General features: G+C 44.6%; 1 protein-coding gene across 23 annotated transcripts in view; it reads right to left on the reverse strand.

Moving 5' to 3' along the window:
• The window catches only part of BIN1 (bridging integrator 1), a 556,732-nt gene that overhangs the window by 41,681 nt on the left and 489,278 nt on the right, over positions 1-25,773 (reverse strand). For all 23 annotated transcript variants that reach the window (XM_086957148.1, XM_086957143.1, XM_086957146.1 and 20 more), the window contains one exon: positions 440-541. In XM_086957148.1, coding sequence (XP_086813274.1) covers positions 440-541 — 102 coding nt within the window. The remainder of the gene's footprint in view (positions 1-439; positions 542-25,773) is intronic.

Raw genomic sequence — 25,773 nt, forward strand, 5'->3', positions numbered from 1 at the left:
ACAATCTCACATGGAGTCAGTACCCATGTGCATTTCCAACTAAGGTTGGAGTTAGTTCATCTCATGACTCAAAATAATTTTTTCGAAGAAAAAAATGTGCAGAACACAAGATGGCAGGAGTATGCAACACATTCTACGAACATATTGCTTTAGAGACATACCGCTAGAGGTCTGCATTGTAGAACAACAATAAATAGCATATAAAGAATAATTGAGCAAAACACATATCCAGAGTCCCAATATTACAGTTTGAGAAAGCACCATATTCAGTTTTCAATGAGACATTTCATCCCCTCAGTTATCACCCTTCCAGGCAACAGTCAAATTAAGCTATCGAGCTGAATCAACAAGAGTGGAGAATATAAGTGAAGGTTTTGGCTGGAATATGTGGAAGTCATGAAAGAGGTTTTGAGTTAAAAGGGTAAAAAGCTGTTCTTACCTGCTCTTCAGGGTTATCAATCTCAATCACCAGAACTATATCTCCAGCTTTCAGGTCAAGCTCATCTCCGTCAGTCGCTGCATAGTCATGCTGGGCCCTAACCTGCAAAGCCAACAGTAAATTGTTTTGGTCACCAATTCCTTAAGAGATTATATAATACTCCCTTCAGCCTGCAGCCCCACACCCAAGCAGCCTCCCTCTCTTATAAGTTTTCATGTCTGCAGTTTTTCTGCCCTATGCTTTATTACACTCCGTATTAGCACCATAGACCTTGAAGAAAGCCCTACACTAGGTACACTGTGCTGGAAGTAGCATGTAAAGGAGCTAACCTCAACTTCTGACCCTAGAGAATCTGAAGCTAGCATAGAATATTCTACAGGATGTACCTCTAGACTCAATCAGAATCGATCATCTGCAAACCCATAGGTGGTGGTGCCTCTCCCAATAAAAAGTGTAATTTCCTAGACCTATGGCAGACAATGAGTCTCCTCGCCCTTTAAATTTCATACCTTTGGTCCTCTCTCTCTCTCTCTCTCTCTCCTGCCTGGTTTGTTCCCCCAAAATGTAGAACTCACCCACAAAACTAATAACATTAAAGCACAGTCCAGACACTAATGTGAACATCAACACCTGCCCTCTTAACTATGTAATGACATACAGGGTGACAGAGAAGACCATAATGAGGTCAACTGTTACTCCACAGAGACATTTTGCAACAGTGCCCAAGTGGTATACACATAATTCAATTTTTTACACCATTATTTTAACCAGTAATTAGACCAGTAAAGGCTGCAACACACAAAATGGGGTGGGGCAGGTGGAGGGAATGCCCCAGGGAGAGAGTGTGTGGGGGGGGGGGGCGGGGGCAGGGATTGTTGAGCTGGAGTGTTAGTATTAATATATATATATATTTTAAAGAATTTACTTGAAGCCGCTGGCCACCTCCAGCATCGCACCTCCTGTCCTCTTCCGGGTCCCAGCAGCCCCTAGGAGAGACTCCCATCCAATCCCCGGATTTGCCTGAGTGGGCTGGAAAGACACTCCGCTCAGACCAGGGAGTCTGTGGGGTTTCTCCTAGGACAGACTCCCATCCAATCCCCGGATTTGCCTGAGTGGGCTGAAAAGACGCTCCGCTCAGACCAGGGAGTCTGTGGGGTTTCTCCAGCACAGCTGTTCAATGCAGTCGGGCTGGAGAAACCTAAGTGCGCATGTGTGTTTTGGCCGGCCTGAGATGGCCGGCCAAATATATGTGCACTTGGGGAGTGCACATAGAACTCTCCCCCCCCCCTCCATGCCTCGGCCCGCCCCTCTGAACAGCACTGGCTCAGAGCCAGCAAATGTATAATTAAATAATGCTACAACATAGTTTTATTTTTCATTTGTTGGCTCTGAGCCAGGCAGTAGGGCAATGCTCCCTCACCATTGTGGAGTATCAGCTGCTGAATCAGATCATTTTAACTTCCCCCAAGCCAAGCATAAGTACTGTGTGCAACAGGTGAGATTCTGGGCAAATCACTTAATCTCCTGTGCCTACCAAAAATAGATTTCTCATCGTGTGAGGTAGCTGGTGCTCTTGTAAAGGGCTCCACTACTTTCAGCTCGAGTTCATGCCAAATATGAACTGCAAATGTATGCCTGGTGCAAAAATATGGAACTTTGTGGTATGTTTCAAACACAATGCACAGCTGTCCTTCACTTGCCAAGCATTGGCACCCAGCTCAGTTGGTTGGTCCCCAGCTCTCTTGATCTCGCGGGAGGGAGAGCCCCAGCTGCTCTGTATTGGCGGGGTGCCCCCAGCCTCCAGGTCGTCTGGTGCGACCGATGTCTTGCAGAGATAGAGGGGTACCCTTTTTTAGGTCTCGACCTAAAGCATTGCTTTAGCAATGCATGTTTGTCGAGATTATAGTAAGCGGTCCGAAAAGTCTACCTAGCTGCAGGTCGGCTCGCGTACAGTTCATGTGAGCCAGGCGCATGCACATCAAACACCATCGGCCTCGGCATCAGACTTCAAAGGAAGCCACTCCCCCGCCCCCCCATAAGACTTTAAAGGAAGCCGCTCCCGCGCCACGCAATGCCGAGAGCTTGTAACTAGAATGCATCTGTCAAAAATTGTGTAGAAAATTACATTTCTTCAGCCGGGGTCCGATCAGCATGGGGATATAAAATAATTACTTTTACTTATTGAAGAGAATAAAAAAGACCACGGTTTTTTTCTTGACTGGCTCTAGTTGGATTGTTTCATATCTGCTTTCCAAGGAATGCTTGTGCCTTTTTTTCCATTTAAAGGCTTCATCAGCAATAAGATAAGAGGTTTGTGTTTGCTTTTTCCTACCCAAACATTGTTTGGCTTTGGTGCCAGCTGTGGATTAGAGGTCCCTTGTGACCCTCCTTCCCTCGCCCTGCCGAACGCCCCCACACTTCCAGCAGTGGCTTGGGTCCTGACCGGTTCCGTGATGGCAGCAGGGCTTGAACCCGCCCGACCCTCGAGTCATGGAAACACGCTGCCCTTGTGGGCAGCCAGCCGTCTGCAGCACCCACCACGCACTGTCTCCATTTGGCTGTCAGTCCTCCTGGGGATTTTTTCCGCCGCGATGCATGACGTGCCTACTTGACTGTATTAAAAGATTTTTTAACTGTACTTTTTATCTAACGCGATATCCTGCTTGCGTTTTGGAAGCAGTTTGAATTCATGCTCAGCTTGCATTTATGATATGAAATGTCCTGCTTAAAGCGCAAAGGCGATTTCAGTCGCAACTGTTCTAGATTTCTAAACAGTACTAGGGTCACCATAAGACCCCCTATTACCATAACATAACTTATGCAAACAAGGCATTTACTTTTTCAAAGCATTATTTTCAGGTGCCTTCCTCCAGTGGTTTGTTTTTTAACTGAACCGCACTGGTTTACCGGCACCAGGGTGTCCAGAATCATGTTTAAACCTTGAATTGAGCAATGAACGTCTGGTTATCTTTACTTCTTGGAAAAATAAAACATCTCTGCCTTGTGGTGGCTTATCTGAGTCCCTAATCCTGCAATTAAGAGTGGACTGTTTGCACAGCAAGAGCCTTAGCACGCTAATGCCAAATCCGGTAAATGAACGCGCGTTCGATCTGACATTTTTTAAACGTGCAACAAAAAACATTTTTGAAGGCAGTAGGACCAGCCAAAGAATTTTGCCCTGAGGTCATTGTAAGACAAACACTGGCACATCCCACCGGTTCCTCAGAAGGGACTCGCCCAGGCTTGCCAAGTGAAATACTTGTTTTTATTAGCTCTTCCTCCGCATCGCTCGCTTGCCCTGCCTCTGTCTTGCTCGCCCCTCCTCCTCCACAGAGCAGCTCGCGGTCCTCCTTATTGTCACCTCAGCTTGCATTCATCCCTCCGTTCTCCCCTTTCGGCCGCTTTGAGTTTCTCAGTGAGCTGCGCGCCAATGCTTGTGCGATTTACATGCCGTAGTCTCGGGGGCCGGAGCAGGCACCTGCCTCAAGACTCCACTTGCCTTGCCTCCTCGTGTTAATTTTTTGAGTCACCACCTCTCAGCATCCCTCCTCACCGTGCCACAGCTCGCCAACCTTCACCCCCTTGCCTTGCTCGCTCTCTCCCTATTCCGCGCCTCCCCTTTGCTTTCTCCCTCCTCTCACTTCCCTTCCCTTACCTCCTCCACCATCCGAGCTTAATCACGACGTCTCTGCTTCTGCACTGTGTGATTTTGGGCAAGTTGAACTGCAGTGTGAAAATAAAAAATCCAAACTTAATCACGGCGTCTCTGCTTCCGCACTGTGTGATTTAGGACAAATTCTTTTTCACAAAGTCGCTTTTGTGCACATCACAAATGACCGCACCTTTCCCATACTTCAAGCATCCAATCGCATAACACATGGATGGATGGATGCCTAGGTTTGCAAGTTTCATATAACGAAGGGAATAGTTCTGATGTCAAACATTAGGTATAGCTCTGCATCAAATGCCAGGACTAATGAGCTTTGCATAACCATTAATACTTTTATGGGAAATGAAAGCAAGTGGAAGGTGGGAATGAGTTATCTGTTTTTCTTTATACTTTGGTGTGGTTTTTAACAGCATGTGAAGTCTAGGACTTTTTACCACATTTGTTCTAATATGCACAAATATGTGTCATATTTTCAAGTGTTTCAAGGACTCCCTAAAACATTCTTGACGTCGGTTCGGTTAGAAGAATTGGAATGTTTCATAGTTTCTCTTTCACAATGGCCTGAAACACCCTTGGCCTTTAAACCGATTTTGTTGAGATGTGCCCTATAAAATAGACAATTTCTACTCTTAGATTTTTGAAGGGGAAAAGGGTAAACCTCCATCAAACCTCAAAGTGGGAAAATGGGACTCTTATTTAATCTGTTTGACTCAGGGCAGGAGCTACACATCACCGCTTTGAAACAGCACGTGCCACCACAAACACACAGTTCATTAAAATTCCAATTTACGAATATTCTGGACCCACTCACTAACTGTGCTCTTGATCGATGAAAACAATGTCCCTGTTTTGGTCACTTCTGGTTATTCCGCCTAGAGTGAACCAGAGAACGCAATAAATGGTAATACAATTCCCAGGATCCGAACAGAAGCATTCTAGCACAGTGCACAATGTTATTCCTGGGTTGGACCCTTCCCAAGCACATGTAGGACTGCTTCCATTGTGTAGGTGTGGAGTGTAGATGCATTCTGTGAACAGGATGCTGCGGCCATCTTCTAAGAAGACATGCTGAGAGCGGTGATCTGGCGACATGTGCATCTTTTGTGATGTGAGACTCAGGCAGCTAAGACATTTGCACAGCACAATGCCCTTGTGCAGTTTTACATCACAAAGAGATTATTATCCATTTAGTCATTGTTCTCCTGTGTTATGCAATATCAGGCATCTAATTGTTCACTTAAGAGTAGTGCTCCTGCGTTTTTTGATATTAGACATGCAACACCCTACGTTGTTTAATATCCGACATGTGATACAGTTTTTATACAGAAAGGCGTTCTGCCTTGGAGCTGCTTACTTCTGAAAGCTAAAATGTCTTGATGAAAGTTCCATCTACCTAGGCTATCTTATATCAGACACATGACACCTTTCTATAAAGGCAGGATGCTCATTTGCTCTTTAATATCAGACAGACAACTATTAGAGATAGAAATGTGCTTTTCTGATTCTATTCACCATCTGAAAGTTACTGTACATTATGGGATGGAGCCCAAATTCTGTTGACAGCCAGAAATGTAATATATCCATAGGCATACATGCTGCTCCTAAGCTATTCAGTATGAAACAAAACACTGTTTTCAAATGCTCCTATATTTTATATTTAGAAGTGTAACAGATGCACATAAAAACGTTGTGCACCAGTATTTTATTTTATTAGGTGTGGGTTTTTACAGTTCAGTATCAATCAGACCGGTTGCTTACAATATACATAGAGTGACTGTGGTTCTGCCCTTTTCAACCATTGACTTTATTCAACAAATCTCTTTCAGCTGTTGCCTTGAAACCTTATCAAAGTCTGGCTTAAGCCAGCGGAATATTCAGGGTCAGTCTTTGCTCAGACAGCACCCTGGGTAAAGCTAAAGGGAGTGCCTTTTCTAACACCCTTACCCCCTCAGAGCTCCCCGCCTTTTCCCTTTTGCCTTTTCTAAGCACTGTATATAATAGCTGTTACTATGACACCACTTAACATTGTTGTTTCTGTGCTATTCTTTTAGTGACAATGAAAAAGCCTGCTCTGCAGTCTGACACTGATGTTTATTGTCCTTATCACCAAGAGAGAACAAGCATTGGCATAACCAATAGGTCTTGCTTTTGGGACCTTGTAAATATTTAGTTATGCAGCACAATATCCACACACAAGCACACACACACAACCACACACACACACACACACACACAACCACACAAACAACCACACAACCACACATACACAACCACACATACACAACCACACATACACAACCACAACCACACACACAAGCACACAAGCAAGCACAACCACAACCACACATACACAACCACAACCACACACAACCACAACCACACACAAGCACAACCACACACGCACAACCACACACACACCACCACCCACACACACACAACCACCCACACAACCACACACAACCACCCACACAACCACCCACACAACCACCCACACAACCACCCACACAACCACCCACACAACCACCCACACAACCGACACACACAACCGACACACACAACCGACACACACACACAACCACAAACGACACACACACAACCACACACACAAGCACACCACACACACAAGCACACCACACACACAAGCACACCACACACACAACCACACACACAAACGACACCCACACAAACACACACAACCACACACACAAGCACACCACACACACACAACCACACACACACACAACCACACACACACACAACCACACACACACACCACACACACAACCACACACACACACAACCACACAGACAACCACACACACACACAACCACACAGACAACCACACACACAACCACACACAGACAACCACACACACAACAACCACACACACAACAACCACACACAACCGACACACACAACCACACACACAACCACACACACAAGCACACACACAACCACACACACAAGCACACACACAAGCACACACACAACCACACACAACCACACACACAACCACCCACACAACCGACACACACACAACCACACACAAACGACACACACACAACCACACACACAAGCACACCACACACACAAGCACACCACACACACAAGCACACCACACACACAACCACACACACCAACCACACACACAACAACCACACACACACACAACCACCCACACACACACACCACGCACACAACCAACCACACACAACCACACACACACACAACCACACACACACACAACCACACACACAACCACACACACAACCACACACACACACCCACACACACACAGCCACACACACACAGCCACACACACACACAGCCACACACACACACAGCCACACACACAACCACCCACACAACCACCCACACAACCACCCACACAACCGACACACACACACAACCACACACAAACACACACACAACCACACCACACACACAAGCACACCACACACACAACCACACCACACACACAACCACACACACAACCACACACACAAACGACACCCACACAAGCACACACACAACCACACACACAAGCACACCACACACACACAACCACACACACACACACAAACACAACCACACACACACACACACAACCACACACACAACCACACACACACACACAACCACACACACACAACCACACACACACACAACCACACACACAACCACACAGACAACCACACAGACAACCACACACACAACCACACACAGACAACCACACACACAACCACACACAGACAACCACACACAACAACCACACACAACCACACACACAAGCACACACACAACCACACACAACCACACACACAACAACCACACAACCGACACACACACAACCACACACAAACGACACACACACAACCACACACACAAGCACACCACACACACAAGCACACCACACACACACAACCACACACACAAACGACACACACACAACAACCACACACACACACACCCACCCACACACACACACCACGCACACAACCAACCACACATATAACCACACACACACAACCACACACACACACAACCACACACACACACAACCACACACACACACAACCGCACACACAACCGCACACACACACACAACCACACACACAACCACACACACACACACAACCACACACACACAACCACACACACACAACCACACACACAAAACCACACACACACACAACCACACACACACACACACAACCACACACACACACACACACACAACCACACACACACACACACAACCACACACACACACACACAACCACACACACACACACACAACCACACACACACAACCACACACACACAACCACACACACACAACCACACCCACACAACCACACCCACACCCAACCTTTATACTGCCGATTTGCCTAAAGAATTGGCTGGTGCAACTTTGGTCGCCCCAAAATTGGGTGGCACACGTTTACAGGTCATGCAATACGCTGATGACATTATCATGGACCATACAAAAACAGGCCTACAAAGAGCGCTCACTGCCCTCAATATATATAACATAAAAAACAATCTTTTGATGAATGAATCAAAAACCAAAGTCAAACATAAAAAAAAGAAAAATCTGTCCTGGCGAGCAGGCGATCTGCACATAGTGTCCTGTACTAGCTACAATTATTTAGGAGTGTGGTTTAATGAAAAGGCAAATCAAGTTTCCCATCTTAAACATCTTCGTCCCAAGGGAGCAAGGGTTATTCGTAGTCTGAGGCGCTTGCATCGGCAATTGCACAGTCCGACAGCTGAGCCAATTTTAAGGGTGCTACGCGCCAAACTGCTCCTGGCAGTGTCCTATGGTCACCTGGCCTTCCCTGGCAAAATGGATTCATTTTTAATGAATTACCAAATAATGGCCTATAAGAAAATATTTTTGGCTGCCCAGCATGCATGGAGGGCGAGGCTGAGACTTGAGCTGGGCCTGGCAAGCGCAGATCTTCATTGTCTGGGAGACTTAATAAAACTCTACATCTGCATCCTACGTGCTCCAGCTCAATCCATGAAAGAGCAATTGCAATTTTTACGGATGAACTCTCTCCTTGGCACAGACAGCTGCCTTTGGCCATCTCCACATTGAAGATTGAAACTATCAACTTTTCTAATCCAATCGTTTCCCTGTCAATGTGGAAAAAAACGATAAAAAAACAAATTACTCTAGTGTCATTCGAGAGAGATGTTGCTCGGCGTCCCAAGAAACCACTCCATGCAGCTTTGAACGACTCGTATATTCTGGGAAAACCGCAACCATATTTTAACTATTCTCTTCAATCACAGACTTGCAATAAAATCATTTATATGAGGTAGTTAGCCCTTCCAATTCATGACTTTAACCCGCTGTGGGCTCGGAGGAATGGCCAACTAACATGTAGGCTCTGCAGTTATCCTCATGAGTCCTGGTTACATTTGTTATGTTGTTGCCCTCATCTTGCCAACGATCGCCGACGCCTACTGCTTCCAGTTTTTCGGGAAAAGTTACTGAGACATTGCAGGGAAGCATCTGATTTGTGCTTCTGTAACAATTCAACCCAAGTTCTAGCAAGAGCTGGGAAGTTTGTTAACATTATTTTACCTGCACTACATAATGCCCAGGATTAAGAAACGGACAAGCCCCACTCTTATTGCATAATTCCATGTCGATGGAAGCTAAACCTTTAGTAACAAGTATTGTGACACCCTTTTCTGGATCAAACTGCCAATTGTGATATATTAAATTAACTTGAAATGTTGCTCTTTGGACCTTAAAATGTATCTGTATTTCCAGATTTACAAATGTGTACATAATTTTTATGAATTATATATTTTAATATTTTATCGAGTATCAATATATCGTTAGTATGTTACAGTTTTAATTAACTTTAATACAAATTAAAAAATGTAAAATTCACACACAAACACACACACCCAACCACACACACACACACACACACACACACACACACACACACACACACACATCCACACACCCAACCACACCCACACACACACACCCAACCCCACACACACCCAACCACACACACACACACACATCCACACACACACATCAACACATCCACACCCACACATCAACACATCCACACCCACACATCCACACCCAACCACACACACACACAACCACACACACACACAGGCACACACAACCACACACACAATCACACACACACAACCACACCCACCCATCCCACACACCCAACCACACACACAACCACACAACACACACAACCACACACACACACACAACCACACCCACCCAGCCCACACACCCAACCACACAACCACACACACACACAACTACACACACAACTACACACACAACCACAACCACAAACAACCACAACCACAACCACAAACAACCACAACCACAAACAACCACAACCACAAACAAACACAACCACAAACACAAGCGCAACCACACACACAAGCACAACCACACACACAAGCACAACCACACACACAAGCACAAGCACAACGTCAGTGCACACTTTCACCAGGCACAGACACCATCATTCATCAGTGCACACTTTCACCAGGCACAGACACCATCATTCATCAGTGCACGCTTTCACTGGGCACAAACACCACCAGCTGGCAGTGCACGCTTTCGCTGGGCACAAACACCACCAGCCGTCACTGCACGCTTCCACCAGGCACACACACCATCAGACGTCAGTGCACGCTTTCACCAGCCACACACACACCACCAGCCGTCATTGCACACTTTCACCAGAAACACACCACCAGCCATCAGTGCACGCTTTCACGAGGCACACACATCATCAGCCGGCAGTGCACACTTTCACCAGGCACACACACCCCCAGCCATCAGTGAACTATTTCTACAGGCACACACACCACCAGCCATCAGTGCACACATCAATTGTTAACGCATCCACAATTAACTATTGTAGCAATCGCAGTATGGCACACTTTACTTTTGTCATGTCATGTCACATGTTTTTATATAGCGCAGCTTTTCACAGTGAGGTCTCAAGGAGCTTGCAGCAAACCGGTAGACAACGTTAATAGCTATTGAGGGATGTGTCAGGATTATTTAGGAAACAGCCAGGTTTTGAGAGTTTTACAGAATGGTTTGTGTTCAGTGATGAATAACAGGTGAGGGAGCAATTTGTTCCAAAGCAAAGCAAAGGAGCAAGATGGCCATAACGGGAGGTACGGATTCGAGGTTGAATTAAGAGTGATTTGTTACTGGACCTTAAGGGTCTTTTGGGTACATACCAGTTGAGTTTTTTTCGAAGGTAATCGAGACCGGTATTGTACAGAGTCTTGTGTGTCATACTAAGGATCTTAAAATGGCTTCTCAGACAGACAGGGAGCCCGTGGAGCTTTTTCAAGCATGGAGCAGAAGCTGTTCTGGGAGGGAGATTCAGAACTAATCTGGCTGCAGCATTCTGGAGGGTCTGCAGCTTTGAGAGCAGGTCCACGTTGAGTGCGGCGTACAGGGCATTGCCATAGTCCAAATGGCTGATGATCAGGCCCTGTACCAGAGGTTTTCTGGCTTCAATAGGAAGCCATTTAAAGATCTACCGAAGATTGCGCATGATACCGTAACAGGTTCCTGTGACCTGGTTGACATGGTTTTTAAGGGATAGAGCGCGGTCAATCGTTATTCCGAGATTGCGTACAGCTGGCTTTGGAGAAGGACATGCTCCCAATTCAGGAGGCCACCAGTCTTGCGACCAGGATTTTTCAGCATTGCCAAACAGAAGGACTTCGGTTTTACTAGCATTCAATTGCAATTTGTTGTTATTCATCCAGTTACTAATCTCAATCATGCAGATTTTTAAAACGAGAGCGGGAACCAGAGTAGTCTGTACCATATGTGATAAGCAATTTGGTATCGTCAACGTACGATACGGTTACAAAGCTGTATGAATTGATGATCTTTGCCAATGGAGTTAGATATACATTAAATAGTAGAGGGCTGAGAATCGATCCTTGGGGTACCCCCACAGTTACCGGGCGGCTACTTGAGACCAGGGTATCTACTCGCGCGTGGTGAGGCGGTCAGTGAGATAGTTTTCAATCCAACCGAAGGCCCTTCCTCTGATACCTATCTCCCACAGTCGATGTTTCAAGATGCTGTGGGAGATAGTATCAAAAGCAGCGGATAGGTCCAAAAGGATGAGAATAGCTGAATCGCCTCTATCCACCGCGAGCCTGATGTTATCTACGACCTCAATGACTGCTGTCTCCGTGCCATGAGTGGCACGGAAACCGGATTGTGAGGGGTCTAGAACCCCATGGGATTCGATTAAAGCCGTAAGCCGTAGCTGCGTTGTTTATGTGCGCGGTTAAATAGGTCTTTTTATCCATTTTGATGTTTTTTACATAAAGTGAGTGCAGCAATTTATATTTCGTATGATCCTCCTTCTTTTTTGTTTTCCGCCATTGCCGTTCAGCTGCTCGACTAGACTACTTGTCAGTTTTTAGAGCTGCGGTGAACCATGGGGAAGCAACGGATTTCACATTGACATCGTCTCAGGGATAATCTCATCCAGGGTTTGCAGGATAGAGATCTCTAGGTTGGTTACCCTTAGTTCCAGTGGGGCCCCCTGATTTATTGGAGGTTTAAAATGTTTAAGAAAAGCTTCAGATGTCAATTTGCACCAAGGTCGTATAAGCATTCTTTTTTTACTTACTAATTTGGCCGGAGTGGGTCTAGGAAGACTGAACCTTAGAAGATAATGGTCAGTCCAAATCATGGGCATCGGGATCTCATTACTCATTTTGGATGAGTTGGTGAAGATTAAGTCCAACGTGTGGCCTGCTAGGTGGGTCAGGCCCGTTACCCTTTGGGTCAATCCTAGACTTTCCATTGTTCTAATTAAATGGATTATTTCAGGATCAGATAGGAGCTCGGCATGATAATTAAAATCACCAAGTAAAACAAAATTATCAGTTGCCAGTGTATGAGAGAATTTGATTTCTAAAAGATGGTTAACAAATTTGGTTTTAGGACCAGGAGGTCTATAGACTAACGCACCTCTCCATGTTTCGGAGCTAGAAATTTTAATATTGACAACCATGATTTTCGCGGTTGGGCTGGAGAAAGACTCTTGCAACTCAATCTGTATGGGAGGTTTGGCCGCGATTGCTATGCCACCCCCTCTTCTCACCTCTCTGTCTAACCTGGTTAGATAATACTCTGGGGGAAAAGCAGATGCTATGTCAGATGAGGCTTAGCTATGGAGTCAAGTTTCAGTGAAAAAACAGATGTCAGGTTTATCGGTGTCTAGGATGCTCCATAGCTCTATTGCATGTTGAGGAATAGATTGTGTATTAAGATACATTGCAGTGAGAGGTTTGACATTTTCTTTCATTTCAATAGGCGGTGTTGCGATATTGTCTGATTTGGAAACCTTGTTCAATATCTCATTAGCTATAGTAGTATTCAGATGTCCTGAGGTCTCATTTGCTTTAACGGTGGCTGCATGAAGGCATACTGAGGATTCAGTCCGGGGAGTTGTGTAATGATATATAGGGGGCTGAATCATCATGGTGGTAATGCCAGTATTAAAAGTCCTTGAGATATTTAAAGATTTCAGCTCTTTGCTGGTGTAACATAGCATTTTGCAAGGGAGCTTACCAGGGGATTAAGAGTATGACAGAAACAAGGTTCCGGGCGGAAACCTGGCGCGGACGGGTGCAGACGGGCTTGCCTTTGGAGCGCCGCTGCGCGCGTCCGCGCTGAGGGTACGTTTAAATGGGGAGGGAGGCGGGTCAGTTGTGATGACGCTAGCCAATCCGAAGTCAATTGGCTTCAACCGGTTGCCTGTCCCTCTGTTCAATCGGCACAAGCCGTGACGGACCGGGGACCAGCAACCAAAGAACGAGCAGTGTGCAAAGCGCAGATAACACACAGAAACAATTTAAAATGACGAACAGTTTTTAAAATATGTACACGCTGCCTCTAAAGCGGACTCTGGTGCCTGCTAGTCAGGTAGGTGCAATTCAATTCAATACAATACCCCTGTACTAGCACAACAGCATAGAAATCGTGATTTTCCGGGTTTTGCTGCCAAACATTCATCTAAAGCACAGCATGCCACCATTGATGCCACCATTGATACAAAAATAAATACACATTTTTTTTGGACTACAATTTATAAAAATCAAACAATGGTACAAGCAGCAAGACTGGAGCTGGGAATTACCTTCTGGGCAATTATAACTAGGATGGCACTAATACGGTTTTGGCAGCGTCTGGAGAAGGGGAGCCCCCCAGAAAAATATCACAGTGGTGTAGAGAGGAAATTGCCTCTAGCGAGTTATCTTGGGCAAAAGAAACAAGAGCCTCATTAAATGAAGCATATGGGAAGCTAGGAATAGGACTAGATACGCAGCTAGGACACGTCAATATAGGTAAAAAGGAACTACGGTCATTGGGAGCGGACGCGTCCCGTATAAGCGATCAAGAGTATCTCTGGCAAAAAATGTCAGTGTCCCATATGATCCAAGTATGGATTACTGAAGACCATTCCTACCCTTACTTGGACAGGTTGCCGAACCAGCACTTAAGAAGAGAGGTATTAAAATTGAGAATGGGAATAAATCCCGGTTATGTAAATAGCAGGGTTAAAAATCTCATGATAAATAGAAATGGCAACTGTACTTGTACGTTAGGTACCTCCTGTGATATTATTAATATTTTATTAGACTGTAGGATGGTCCTTGATATACGTAAGGAGATTTTAGGCACGATATTCAAAAAATACAGGACTATGAATAGAAAGCAAGCTGCAGACCTTCTGGTGGGAATGTCAAATCTGGATATAGCCTGTGCTTTGGGGAAATACATGAGTAGAGTTAAGGGGTTTCTCCAGAGTACAGAGTTATAGGTGTATGTAACCCACCTTTTATAACAAAAAAAATGAGATTGCATTTTAATGTATGTATTGTGTTTACTCATGTTAACTCGTGATTTTAACAACCTAGGAGGATACTGTTTAATAACAAAGGTGTCGGGGTTATCTTCCAGGAAATGATTGAGTTGCAATTTTACAAAAGTTCCATATTATGTGTTTTTATAAAGTTTTATAAGTGTATAGTGTATACTTTTATGGTTGTAACAAACTAAATAAAGTTTTAATGACTGACTGACTGAGTCCAGGGTAAGTGATGTGGATGGGTGAATGCAGGCTTAGTGATGTGTCAGGGAAGGGTGCGCAATGTGTCTATGAGTGCAGGGTGAATAGTGTGTCTATGTGAATACAGGGAGAGTGATGTATCTGTGCAAGTGCAAAGAGACTTGTCTGGTTACTCACAGAGATGTTTGCCAAGCCACCTCTTTCTCAAATTTGCTTGAGAATGCACCATTTGCACACTCTTTTTTTCAAAATTTTCTCGGGGAACGCCTTGTAGGTGGATCTGGCTCGCTCGCCACAGTACAGTAATTACGCCTCACCAATATCAAAGGTCACCAGCCACCACTGAGTAAACCTCCTGATTCGAGGTGGCCGATTTGATAACATGCCCAGGCATGTCCTGCAAGCTGCGACTATTTGACATTTATTTAAGGCCCGTACTGGCGCTTTTGTAGTGCTGCACTCCCCACCAAGCCACAGACGGCCTGGCCTGTTGAGGGGTTATCCAGTCACACGGCCTACCATTGCAAACACTGCAAGCCTCCGGGTCAAGTGGGTTAGGAAGCATGAGTTATGGTAATAACTCTCAAGTTACTAAAGTCTGTTCAAACTGGAGCAGGAATCAGTTATTGTTAGTTTTGTTGTTAGCGTGGTTTAATGAATGTCACTACATTGGGTTGGCCTAAAACACCATAACTGCATGTTTATACACGAATAAAGGTTAAAGCAATTAAGGCCGGCGTAATTCATGTTCGTTAGCAATCAGTGAGTTGCATCCAATATTCACATTTTGTAGTAAGCTGATGGAAAGTTACTTTAATAATTTTACGCAGCGTGGTGTACTATGGAAGAAGTAACAATAAATCCATGTACGGGAAACAAGCCTTGTGACAATATGGTTTTCCCCACATTTAATTTTATGTTGTGGTTTAACCGTGCAAAAATGTGGAGACTTCAAGCGCTGCGGCCATTCTGGAGGGTCACCTGCACGGGGGGCTTCCAGTGCTGGGTCGAAACGGATCAATAATCTATGTTTGATAGGACGGTCCTAGACCCCACCTTTAGGAACAGGCTTTTATCTATTCGTGGCCTCGTTGACGCTCGTAACACTAGGCCTCCCAGCGCAAATTATTGTCTCAGGATTCAGCCTTTTCTGGTGTCAGTGGATTTAAGGAATGTTATTTATAAAACACTGTGCAGACTTGTTGAGATTCCTGTTTTTGGGTCAGGTAAACTTGTATATGTTTTGGTATGCTGCATGAGGCAAGATGTGTAGAATATTCAGAATCCCAGGATGTACGCAGAAGGACAATGTTTAATTAGCTGCGGGCAAATGCATTCAATAATTACATTTACTGCAGGGATTAGTCAGACTCTGTGGCAGAATGTAACCTACCCCGAGATGGGTTATTTGGTTTAACATGCTTAAATCTAGCAGTACAAGCGTAGTTATGAATGCAAATTTACGACAATGCTGCCCAGCTTACCTTGTGATGCAATACCTGGAAGTGGAGTTCTTTGCAAAAAAATATAGCCCATTTTCTGAAACTGTGTTAGACACCGGTCAAATTTAGAATAGGATTCGTCCTGCATATTCTGCATAAGCATACAGTGGTTTTCCTTCTGCACTTTAATGTCCTCATTTGATGTTGTTTAAAATTGATCCGGTATTTTGACACTTCATATCGTTAGTATGCACTGTCCTTGATAGAATTTGTAAAAGTTTTTAAATCTATTTATTGTAATCAGAGGATGACATTTTTTTTAACTACTTTTTTTTAATGTTTTATAAAAAGATGTACTTTTATGGTTTTTGTAATTTCATGAAAACCGAATAAAGGAATTGAATTGAATTGAATGCAAATTCAGTTACAGGAATTAAATAATGAAATAATAATAATAATAATAATAATAATAATTATAATAATAATAATAATATAATAATTAAATAATAATAATAATAGGATCCAAGGTCATTTAAAGTTCTGCTCGAATTTCCAATGGGGAACAAGAATGAACATTCTTTACGTTTTACTTTAATGGTGGCGGCTGTCAGATCATACTGTACTAGATTGGTAGACGTGCTCAAGGTGGACGCATGTTAACAGTATTTCATGGTCATTAGGCTCACGAGCCAGCATCAATTATATAGAGATAGTTTGTCACACACTGCCCTGCAGTGCAGTTAGTGGTAGCTGCCAGAAACCACGACCTCGGCGTTAGGGAGACTCACAAAGGTGGCTCTGGTTACGTACTCAAGCGGTCATTCGGTTCTGCACAGTCAGGCGATGACAGCCCAAAAATGCAATCGGAGAGGAACAAAGGTAGAGCAACAGAAATAGTTCCAGCTGCAGGTTCACCAAAACCAATCACAGGAATTATACTGGTACACTTAATATAGAGCGCTTAGAGAGGTGACAGTAGGCGGCCTGCATGAGTTATTTTGGCGCAGAGACTAGTATTCAGAAAAACATTAGCCAGAAAGCGTGGGAGGTATACAAGGTGCAATACCCCCTGTAGTACACTGTTAGTATAGTGTAATCTTACAGGGAGTTCTGTGTCCACCCAAGGGAAGTTGGCTGAATTCTGAGTTTCCTTTCCCAAGATCATGTGTATGGATACATTTATATGGTATTTATATGGTATTTCTATAGTAGGAACATAGCCAAAAAGGCAGCAACATAGGGCGCATGATGCACGCCTCGGTGGAGTGGTGCATAGCGTTTTCAGGTAGACCCACCAGTTTGTCAGCAAGTGCTGAAGGCCGACTTATGGGTATAGGGTTTGCGGACCATGCCAATGCAACCAGACACAGCATTTTCAGTGCGCGATATTTCCTTTAACGAAGGTGTACGAGATAGGAGCTGCCAACCAGTTGGACTAACACACATGTGAACAATGATTTGTAACAAAAAAGCCTGGAGATCTGTGAGGAGGAGCCTGCTTTTACCCCCATCATGAACCCTAACACCGACTCGCAGTCCAATCCGTCATCTGCTGTGTGGGACAAACCAGAAAATCAAGGGTTAACTAACCAGGACTCCTCTCCCCAACAGGAAGCTCAGAGGAGGATAAGATAGGGTGACCAGAATTTTAAAGCCAAAAACTGGGACATTTCACAAAAATAGAAGAAGGACTACAATTTTACTTCAAGCGATGAGAGCGCTCCTCAGCAGAGAATTACAGAACAGGCAATAAGAACATACATAAAATGCATTTTGTAAGCTCAGTAGCTTGCCTGTTAATTAAATTGCTTTCTTGAAACAACTGCTAACTATCCCTGCTTTGTAAAACGTAAAAAACACCTCCCACCGTTTTCAGTCGACCCTCTCAAAAAACGGGGACATGAGCAACATTTCTTGAAATTTGCTGGGACAGCTGGTTAAACACAGGGACTGTCCTGGCAAAACGGGGACGCCTGGTCACCCTAGGAAAAGAGCAAATGGAATGAGGACCCGGGAAACAGAGGCGGGGCATCCACCTCGAATAGAGAACCCGGAAGATGCTGTGCCGGAGGAGGAAGGTGAACGGAGACCTGAAGGAAGGAGCAGGTCGAGGGCTGCAACGGAAGAAGTGATTCCCTGCTCACTGGGACACCAGGACGACGAATCCAGAGCCGGCGCCGTCATCAAGGAAGAAGCAGACAACGTGCACGCAGAGCCCGAGACCTGGTCAGAGGCCTGGTGGACGTCCCCAGAGGACACCTTCACACGGCTGTAACACCAGAGATTTACGCTCCTGCTGTATGTGGCCCGGGAAAACAGAGTGAAGGGAGGGTGTAGTTGGAAACGGGTGCATGGGATTATCGGGTCTGTTTACTTTGTTTTTGTTGGGGGAGCACAGGACCATCTTCTTTCTCTGTTAACGTTAACTGCCTTCTGGGCTTTGGAGGGTTATTCGCATCCCTAAAATTGAGACCTCTTACGCAGCCACCATTGACTAGGGTGAAAATTTGCTTTATTTTGAGATCTGCAGGTCCATGTTCATTTTCTCCTCGCCAACTGAAGCTAAGGGGCAGGAAATTTGAATAACCTAATTTCTTTGGGCACGTGCCTTTGAAACTTTCTCCCACCCTGCACTTTAACCCTGCTTCGAGCACACAGTTTTTTCTCATTTCACCTCTGGACTTGGTGACGGTACTCTTCTCCTTTTTTATGAAAACAGCTGCATTCCGGACAGTCAAACTTGCTGTCTTCTATTTCTTCTCTTTCCAGGGTACCCGGGGACGTTACCACTACTTGTCTGGAGACAGAAGGAAGGAAGAAGGACGCCAACCACCCAGAAAAAACCTCAAAGACACTTACCTGTTTTGTTTGAGTTGTTTACTGACAATAAAATCACCCCATCATTGATCCACGAATAAGACCTCCTGGATTCGTTTTCCGCCCGTCCCTCTCTGAAGATCGTTAGATGATGTTATTTCAATGTTAAATTGCGATCGCGCCAGCACTTGCACAGAGCACTGAGGGGGTGTCAGCGTTCACAAGTCCCCAACCTGATGCCAGACTCCCAATCAGCATTGACATTTTGTCAGCGGTACTAGTGGCATTAAAAAGGGTGTGTGGATCGGATTCTGGGTTTAGCACTCAGGGCAGCTGACTTGGACCCATACATATTTGGTACCCATTCTTTTTAGGATTGGAGCCGCCACCAAGGCCACGGCCAGAGGCATGTCGGGGCATGCAGTTCTGAGGATTGCCTGTGGTCTTCTGATGGTTACAAGCGTTTATGTGAGTCTTCACCTGCTCTGAATGCTGCTATGTTTGATGACGGTGTTTGCATTTGTTTTTGGTTTCTCTCAGTTTTTCATGTCCTGTGCCGCAGGAAGGAAGCTCGCAATCGTGCATCAGTCGCAGAATTCTAGCCCAGCCCAGGTACCCACCTGGGGGCCAGGTGAGGTAGAAGTATGATGGTTGGGCATTCGTGTGTGAACAGGTTACAGGCCTCAAGAAGCTGGAGGGCCAATCTTCATTCATCAGGATGGGACTCCTCTCACGAAATTTCAATGTGGCAGGATATTAACATTAACGCTGGGGGCAGTAGGCTTGGATACATCCACATTTGGTACCCATTCTTTCATGCCACGGCTAGGGGACTACAGGGACAGAAAGTTCAGAGAATAAGGAGTTGGTCTTCTGACTGTTACAAATGATATGTGCGTTAACACCTGCTCAAAGTATTATTGGCGAATGGCTGGTTATTTGTGTCAATGTTTCGCAGTTCCCACGTCCTGTGCTGTAGGAGGGGGGCTAGCCATTGTCTGCCGGTCATCGGAGCCTCGCCCATTCCAGGTCAAAAGAGAAGTCTGGATTATAGGTCATTCATAGGTGAGCAGGTTGAAACACAATTTTTCACAGGCAATTTCGCGGAAATGGCCCAGCAGGCGGGTTTCAAGATGGCACTGCATGGACTGTTTTTGGTGCCTTATTGCCTAGGACTCCACAGTACCCGCTGTAGTAATAGTGCATTTGGGAGGTGATGACCTGGTTTATCTGGGCAGGAAGGGAGTAGTTGGGGTCACTGATCACGGAAATGGGGTGGTTGGCCATGTAGTGCCCACAGGCAGTGATAGTGTGGTCCCACATGATCCTGAGGTTTCAATAGCAGGGGGGTGGAGTCGGTGAGGGTTTTGAATCACTCCGTGAAGAGAATCAATAACAGGATTGATAAGCTCTTTCGGTCCACAAGACTGCAGGTGTTGGCGAATGGGTGCATCTGGGGGGGGCTGTTTTTTAGGGCTTGCGCCCTGTGTTGCACTGCATAAGCAGTGCTTCGCAGCGCGAGGCATCTTGTAATTAAAAACGGGGTTTTAGCAGTCACCTAGGAATCGTACACGACACGCTTGTGCATGTGCGATTCCTTTTGTGGTACCCCATTGGCCTTTGCGTGCGTCTTATTTGAAAAGACTACACACAATTGGCCCGAAGCACGCGCATAGCTCCTCCCATTGCCTATTGGTGTCTATTACGTGCACCAAGCGCGTAATCGACACCAATAGGCCATGGGAGGAGCTACGATTGTGCCCACACAGGCGCGACGTGCGCGCCACTTGTTTTTTTATGCCAAAAGCACTCCGCGTCTATGGCAGACAGACTTCAGATCAAGTCGATATTGCTTTAGAAGTGACATCAAGGCCAAAGCAGCCGAACAAGCGCGGATGAGATGGTGCACACTGTGCCTTTTGTTATTTCACCTTTCCAATAAACATGACGAGCTCTTGCCTACGCACTAGTCTGGCTCCTGCGTGAACGTTTGTTATGGCGGCCGCACCAGGCGTCGCAGCCATTCACACGTGCTATCTATTCTGTGAAGCAGCTAAGCAGAAATGCTTTACCGTGCCCTGCTGTGCCAGTCTGTGTGATTTATGACCGATGTTGGGCTACAGTGGTGCAGTGGCATTCCTGCGGGATTATGAGCAGAGATTGAAGGAGGCAGTTCCACCCTGGTAAATTGTTTTGGATGTAGTATTCTCTTCGAATCTCATTTCCAAGGCACTCATCTCAAGCAGTTTACACAGCTAATTGCATTTGTCTTAATGGCCTCTGGGCTTGAGCTAGGGCTTCCATTGTCTGCTCGCATGTAACCTGCAAGCTAATTCATTAAAGTGGTCTTCTGGAATTGCTTTATTGCTAGATTTCAGTTTTTCAAGTGTTAGGAGCAAAGTCGCAACAGAGAACAGAACTGTGAGACCACAAAGTTTATAACATGTCGGCTCAGTTGGAGGGGGCTGGTGGATTTCTCGTGCGGCAGCCCCAATTTCAGAATTGCGATCCCTCTGGAGGGCATCCGTGGACTTCTTGAGGGATCCCTCAGTGCGTGAAACCCAATTTCTTTGTATTATTCACCATTTGTTTGCACTTACTTTTTAACTGGGTGAAAATAACACATGTTAATTGTTTGATTCGGGGTGTTTTTTTACGCATGCAGTTTTTATCAAGGTGTAAATGAGGATATATGTTCTAAAAGAGGGTGGCTTTTTAGCACCAATCAAAACACAGAAAATAAATTAAATCTTCTAAACAACATTCTGTGCCCATTCAGCTCCCAGTATTTGCTTGTTTAATCTTATGGGCATGGTGTGTGCTTTTTTGGTTGTACATGGCATAAGCAGGGTTTTGCAGACAGTCCTCTGGTGTCCTGTTTTAGCCAGTGATGCCTTCAGTATTTAATGAAGATATAATTTGCCTTCGTCCTGATGATTTTGTAGGAGTTAACATAACAACATAAAATGTAGTGGCCACCTTCTTGATCGCCACTGTGTTCCTCTGTGATTCTTCTAAATGGAATGAGGACAAAGTAACTAAGGCAGGGACACCAAATGATTTACATGAATTAGATGCTCTAATCGTCCAAATCATGGAATATTTTTTCTAGCTTCAGGGTAAACCATAAACAGATATACAGGAATAGCAGCTTAATCATTACAGTCAAGTGTGCCTGGTCATTTGGTACGGCTCACTCATCGTCTGCACTCTGGGTTATCAGTTCAACCCTCAAACACGGTCCTGTGGATGAGTTGTATTCTTCATTATTGGAGGGTGCCGTACCTTATATGGCTAATAAACGTCCAAAGGGACACCTTGTAACAAGCAAAGGTACTGCACCCTTTCCTTGCTTCATTGATTTTCTTTTATTTGTTAAGCTACAGCTAGGATATTTTTTGAGAAACACATTCTAACGAACACACCCATTTACAATGCCAGTAGCTCATAACTAATGCGAAACCTATTGCATTGCAAATGCTTGTTCACCAGGACGGGGTTCGCCTCTCTAAACTGGGCAATAAGCATTTCTATGAGAACGTGTTAGCCTTGATGATAGGGGCAAGGGACAAAGCATCACCTTTTGTCAGTAGGCAGAAGGAGGGGGACAGATAGTCGGTCAACTATCCTGGCCTGTGGCGGTAAGGTCATGATTGGTCATTCATTTTTTTTCCATCTTTTAGAAGGCATCCCATTATTAATGGGGATGCCTGAGGGGATGGGAATGGCTAGTGGTCCCTCATCACACTCCAAGGGGTGTTTACGGCCGGTAGCCTGAAGGGTGCGGGGGTAGACGTTCTGCTTCCGGTAGGCAGTTTGGGCCAATCCCTGCACAGGTGTATGGGCGCCAAGTTGGCAGAACAGTCAGTCCCTTGGAAGTAGTATTGGAGGGCGTAAGGGGTGCCCGAGGGAAGGAATCTGATCAGCAACGGGCCTCCTGTGCAAGGTCACTCCGGTAAGAAGGGGGCCCTAGCAAGTAATTGGGACCAGTCATGACCTTTCACGTAGGCTCACCCGGGATACGCAGAAAACAAATTGATCAGATTTCAGCTTTAGGTTAGGTATGGCTATGTATTAGATACGTGATAAGGTTAGCCATAAAAAAAGTTGTAAATACGTTGATTATGAAAAATTTTAAACTTCTGAATATGTGCGGGTTTTCTGCGTATTGAAATTATTTGAATTTTTAAATATTTTTTTTATTTTAATAAAATACGTCTGGGGTTATCCGACCCCTATTCCAAGACAAGACCTGTGTGGATGTTGATCTATTGGTAGGCTGTCTGGCTTTAGGTTTAACCCTATTATAACTGATAAAACCCCACCGGAAGGGAAATAGCCATCACCAGTGAAAACATATAAACACTGAAAAAACCCTTGCACACCCACAAACTGAATTCCATTCAAAGAAAGGAAAAGGAGAGTGAAAGAGTCATTTTAATTTTTTCCTGAATGGGCCAATACAATGTTACTATGTAATGTAAGGTAGCAGTAAGACTGGGCTAACATTATTCTGCTTGAATTTTATTATTTAGGGATGTCACTAAAATATTGTTTCTTCATCCTTTTTTCAGTTTTGTGGTCTTTGGTTTGAAGATACAAGGTTTAGAAGTATGTTTTAGGTGTTGTTTATTTTATAAACTGTAGAGATTCAGGAAATATCTAAATCATATTATATTTTTTGGCTACGTTTGAGTCTTTTACTGATAGGAAAAATGTAGGTTTCATGAGAATCTTTTCCAATATGTACCCTCACATTTACTCACAGAGAATGGGTAAAAACCCTTGATACAACAGCCCCCTTTTCTAGTGAGTCAGTATTGATAGTAGGTGAATCGCCAAACACCCCAGGCTTTAAAAATTCAATGCAAGGTATAGTGACAGGCATATGTGAAAAGAGTACAGTCACAAAGCATCTGGGATCCTGGTGAAACCATGACACCATACTTTTGGAAAACATGGAATACAGTGTCACTTGGAATGCTGCTGCAAAAAGTTCTTATCAAGTTCTACAAACATTAGAGTGGCATTGTTTGTATTTACAGTGATTCAGCTATGTATATGAAAATGAAAAATGTGTGTGATGACCTGTCAAAATCAATACCTGAGCTGAAGAGCTTCCCTGTAAGAGATCCTTGCCACGTGTTAGATGACAATCTGAAGGCATCTTTACAATCTTCAGAGTTAATGACTAATGCTATTGACTTTTTAGTCCATTCTGGTGCACTGTTTTGTTATGCGTGGGAACTAAAATACAAATAGGTCTCATTTTGAGCCTTGTGTGGCATCAAAGAAAGAGCCATCCCAACTGTGTCACTTAGCTGGTAGTTCTCAGTCCTAGAGGCCATGAATGCTATATTATCCATGAGGCAACCATTTACAGAACTTTTGCTGAGTGATGATGAAAACGGCAAGAAATGTGAGGGTCTTTGGATCCATATTGATGGCGATTTGAAAAAAAGTACACTCTACTGCATTCTTAGATTTTTACAAAAAAGCAGGACTGCTGTAGTGGACCTGATAAAAAAGTCTGAAAACACCTTTGTCTGCTAAGTGTTCAGCATAATTTGTGTCGATCTGAAACATCTCCTTGACAGTAAGCTGGGTGACACTTTTAGTGACTTTGGCACTGCTACATGTTAGATTGCTTGCCACTTGGTAAGCAAAGAAATGTTGAGGAGCAATTCAGTAACTTTTATTTTACAATGTATGAGAAATAGCCCTTCACCAACCATGGCATTTGAAGTCAATGAAGCCTCACTGTGGTACTCGGCACAAGTTATAGATCCCTTCCGTAAAGCAAATTTTCTCCTGAGTTTCAAAAGTGCTGCCTCATTTCTGACCGCTTCAATAACTCTGGGGGCATATGCGCCCAGTTCAACGCATATGTTTTAGAACCTGCCACAGAGAATCACAATCTTCAGGTGCATCATTATTGGCATGGAAAGCTATGCCAGTGGCCAGAGTTAGCAAATTGTGTACTGGCTATTTTGGCGTTGCCTGTCTCAAGTGCCAATGTTGAGAGGGCCCTTTCACAGATGAAAGTTTACATGAGAAGGAAAGAGCGAGCCCGCATGCCCAAAGACTCATTGAAGAAGTATTGTATAAAGTACTACGATAAGTTTGATTTGTAAAAACTACACTTCGACCTCATATACATTGTGCATGGTATATAGACAGTTTACGTACAATCAGTGCAGAAAGCAAGCAATAATAAAAGCAAAAAGTTCCATAAACAACGGAAAAACACTGTTCCTGTTGTTTTTAATGGC

Source organism: Lissotriton vulgaris, chromosome 2_1, assembly GCF_964263255.1.
Source record: "Lissotriton vulgaris chromosome 2_1, aLisVul1.2, whole genome shotgun sequence".
Lineage (NCBI taxonomy): Eukaryota > Metazoa > Chordata > Amphibia > Caudata > Salamandridae > Lissotriton > Lissotriton vulgaris.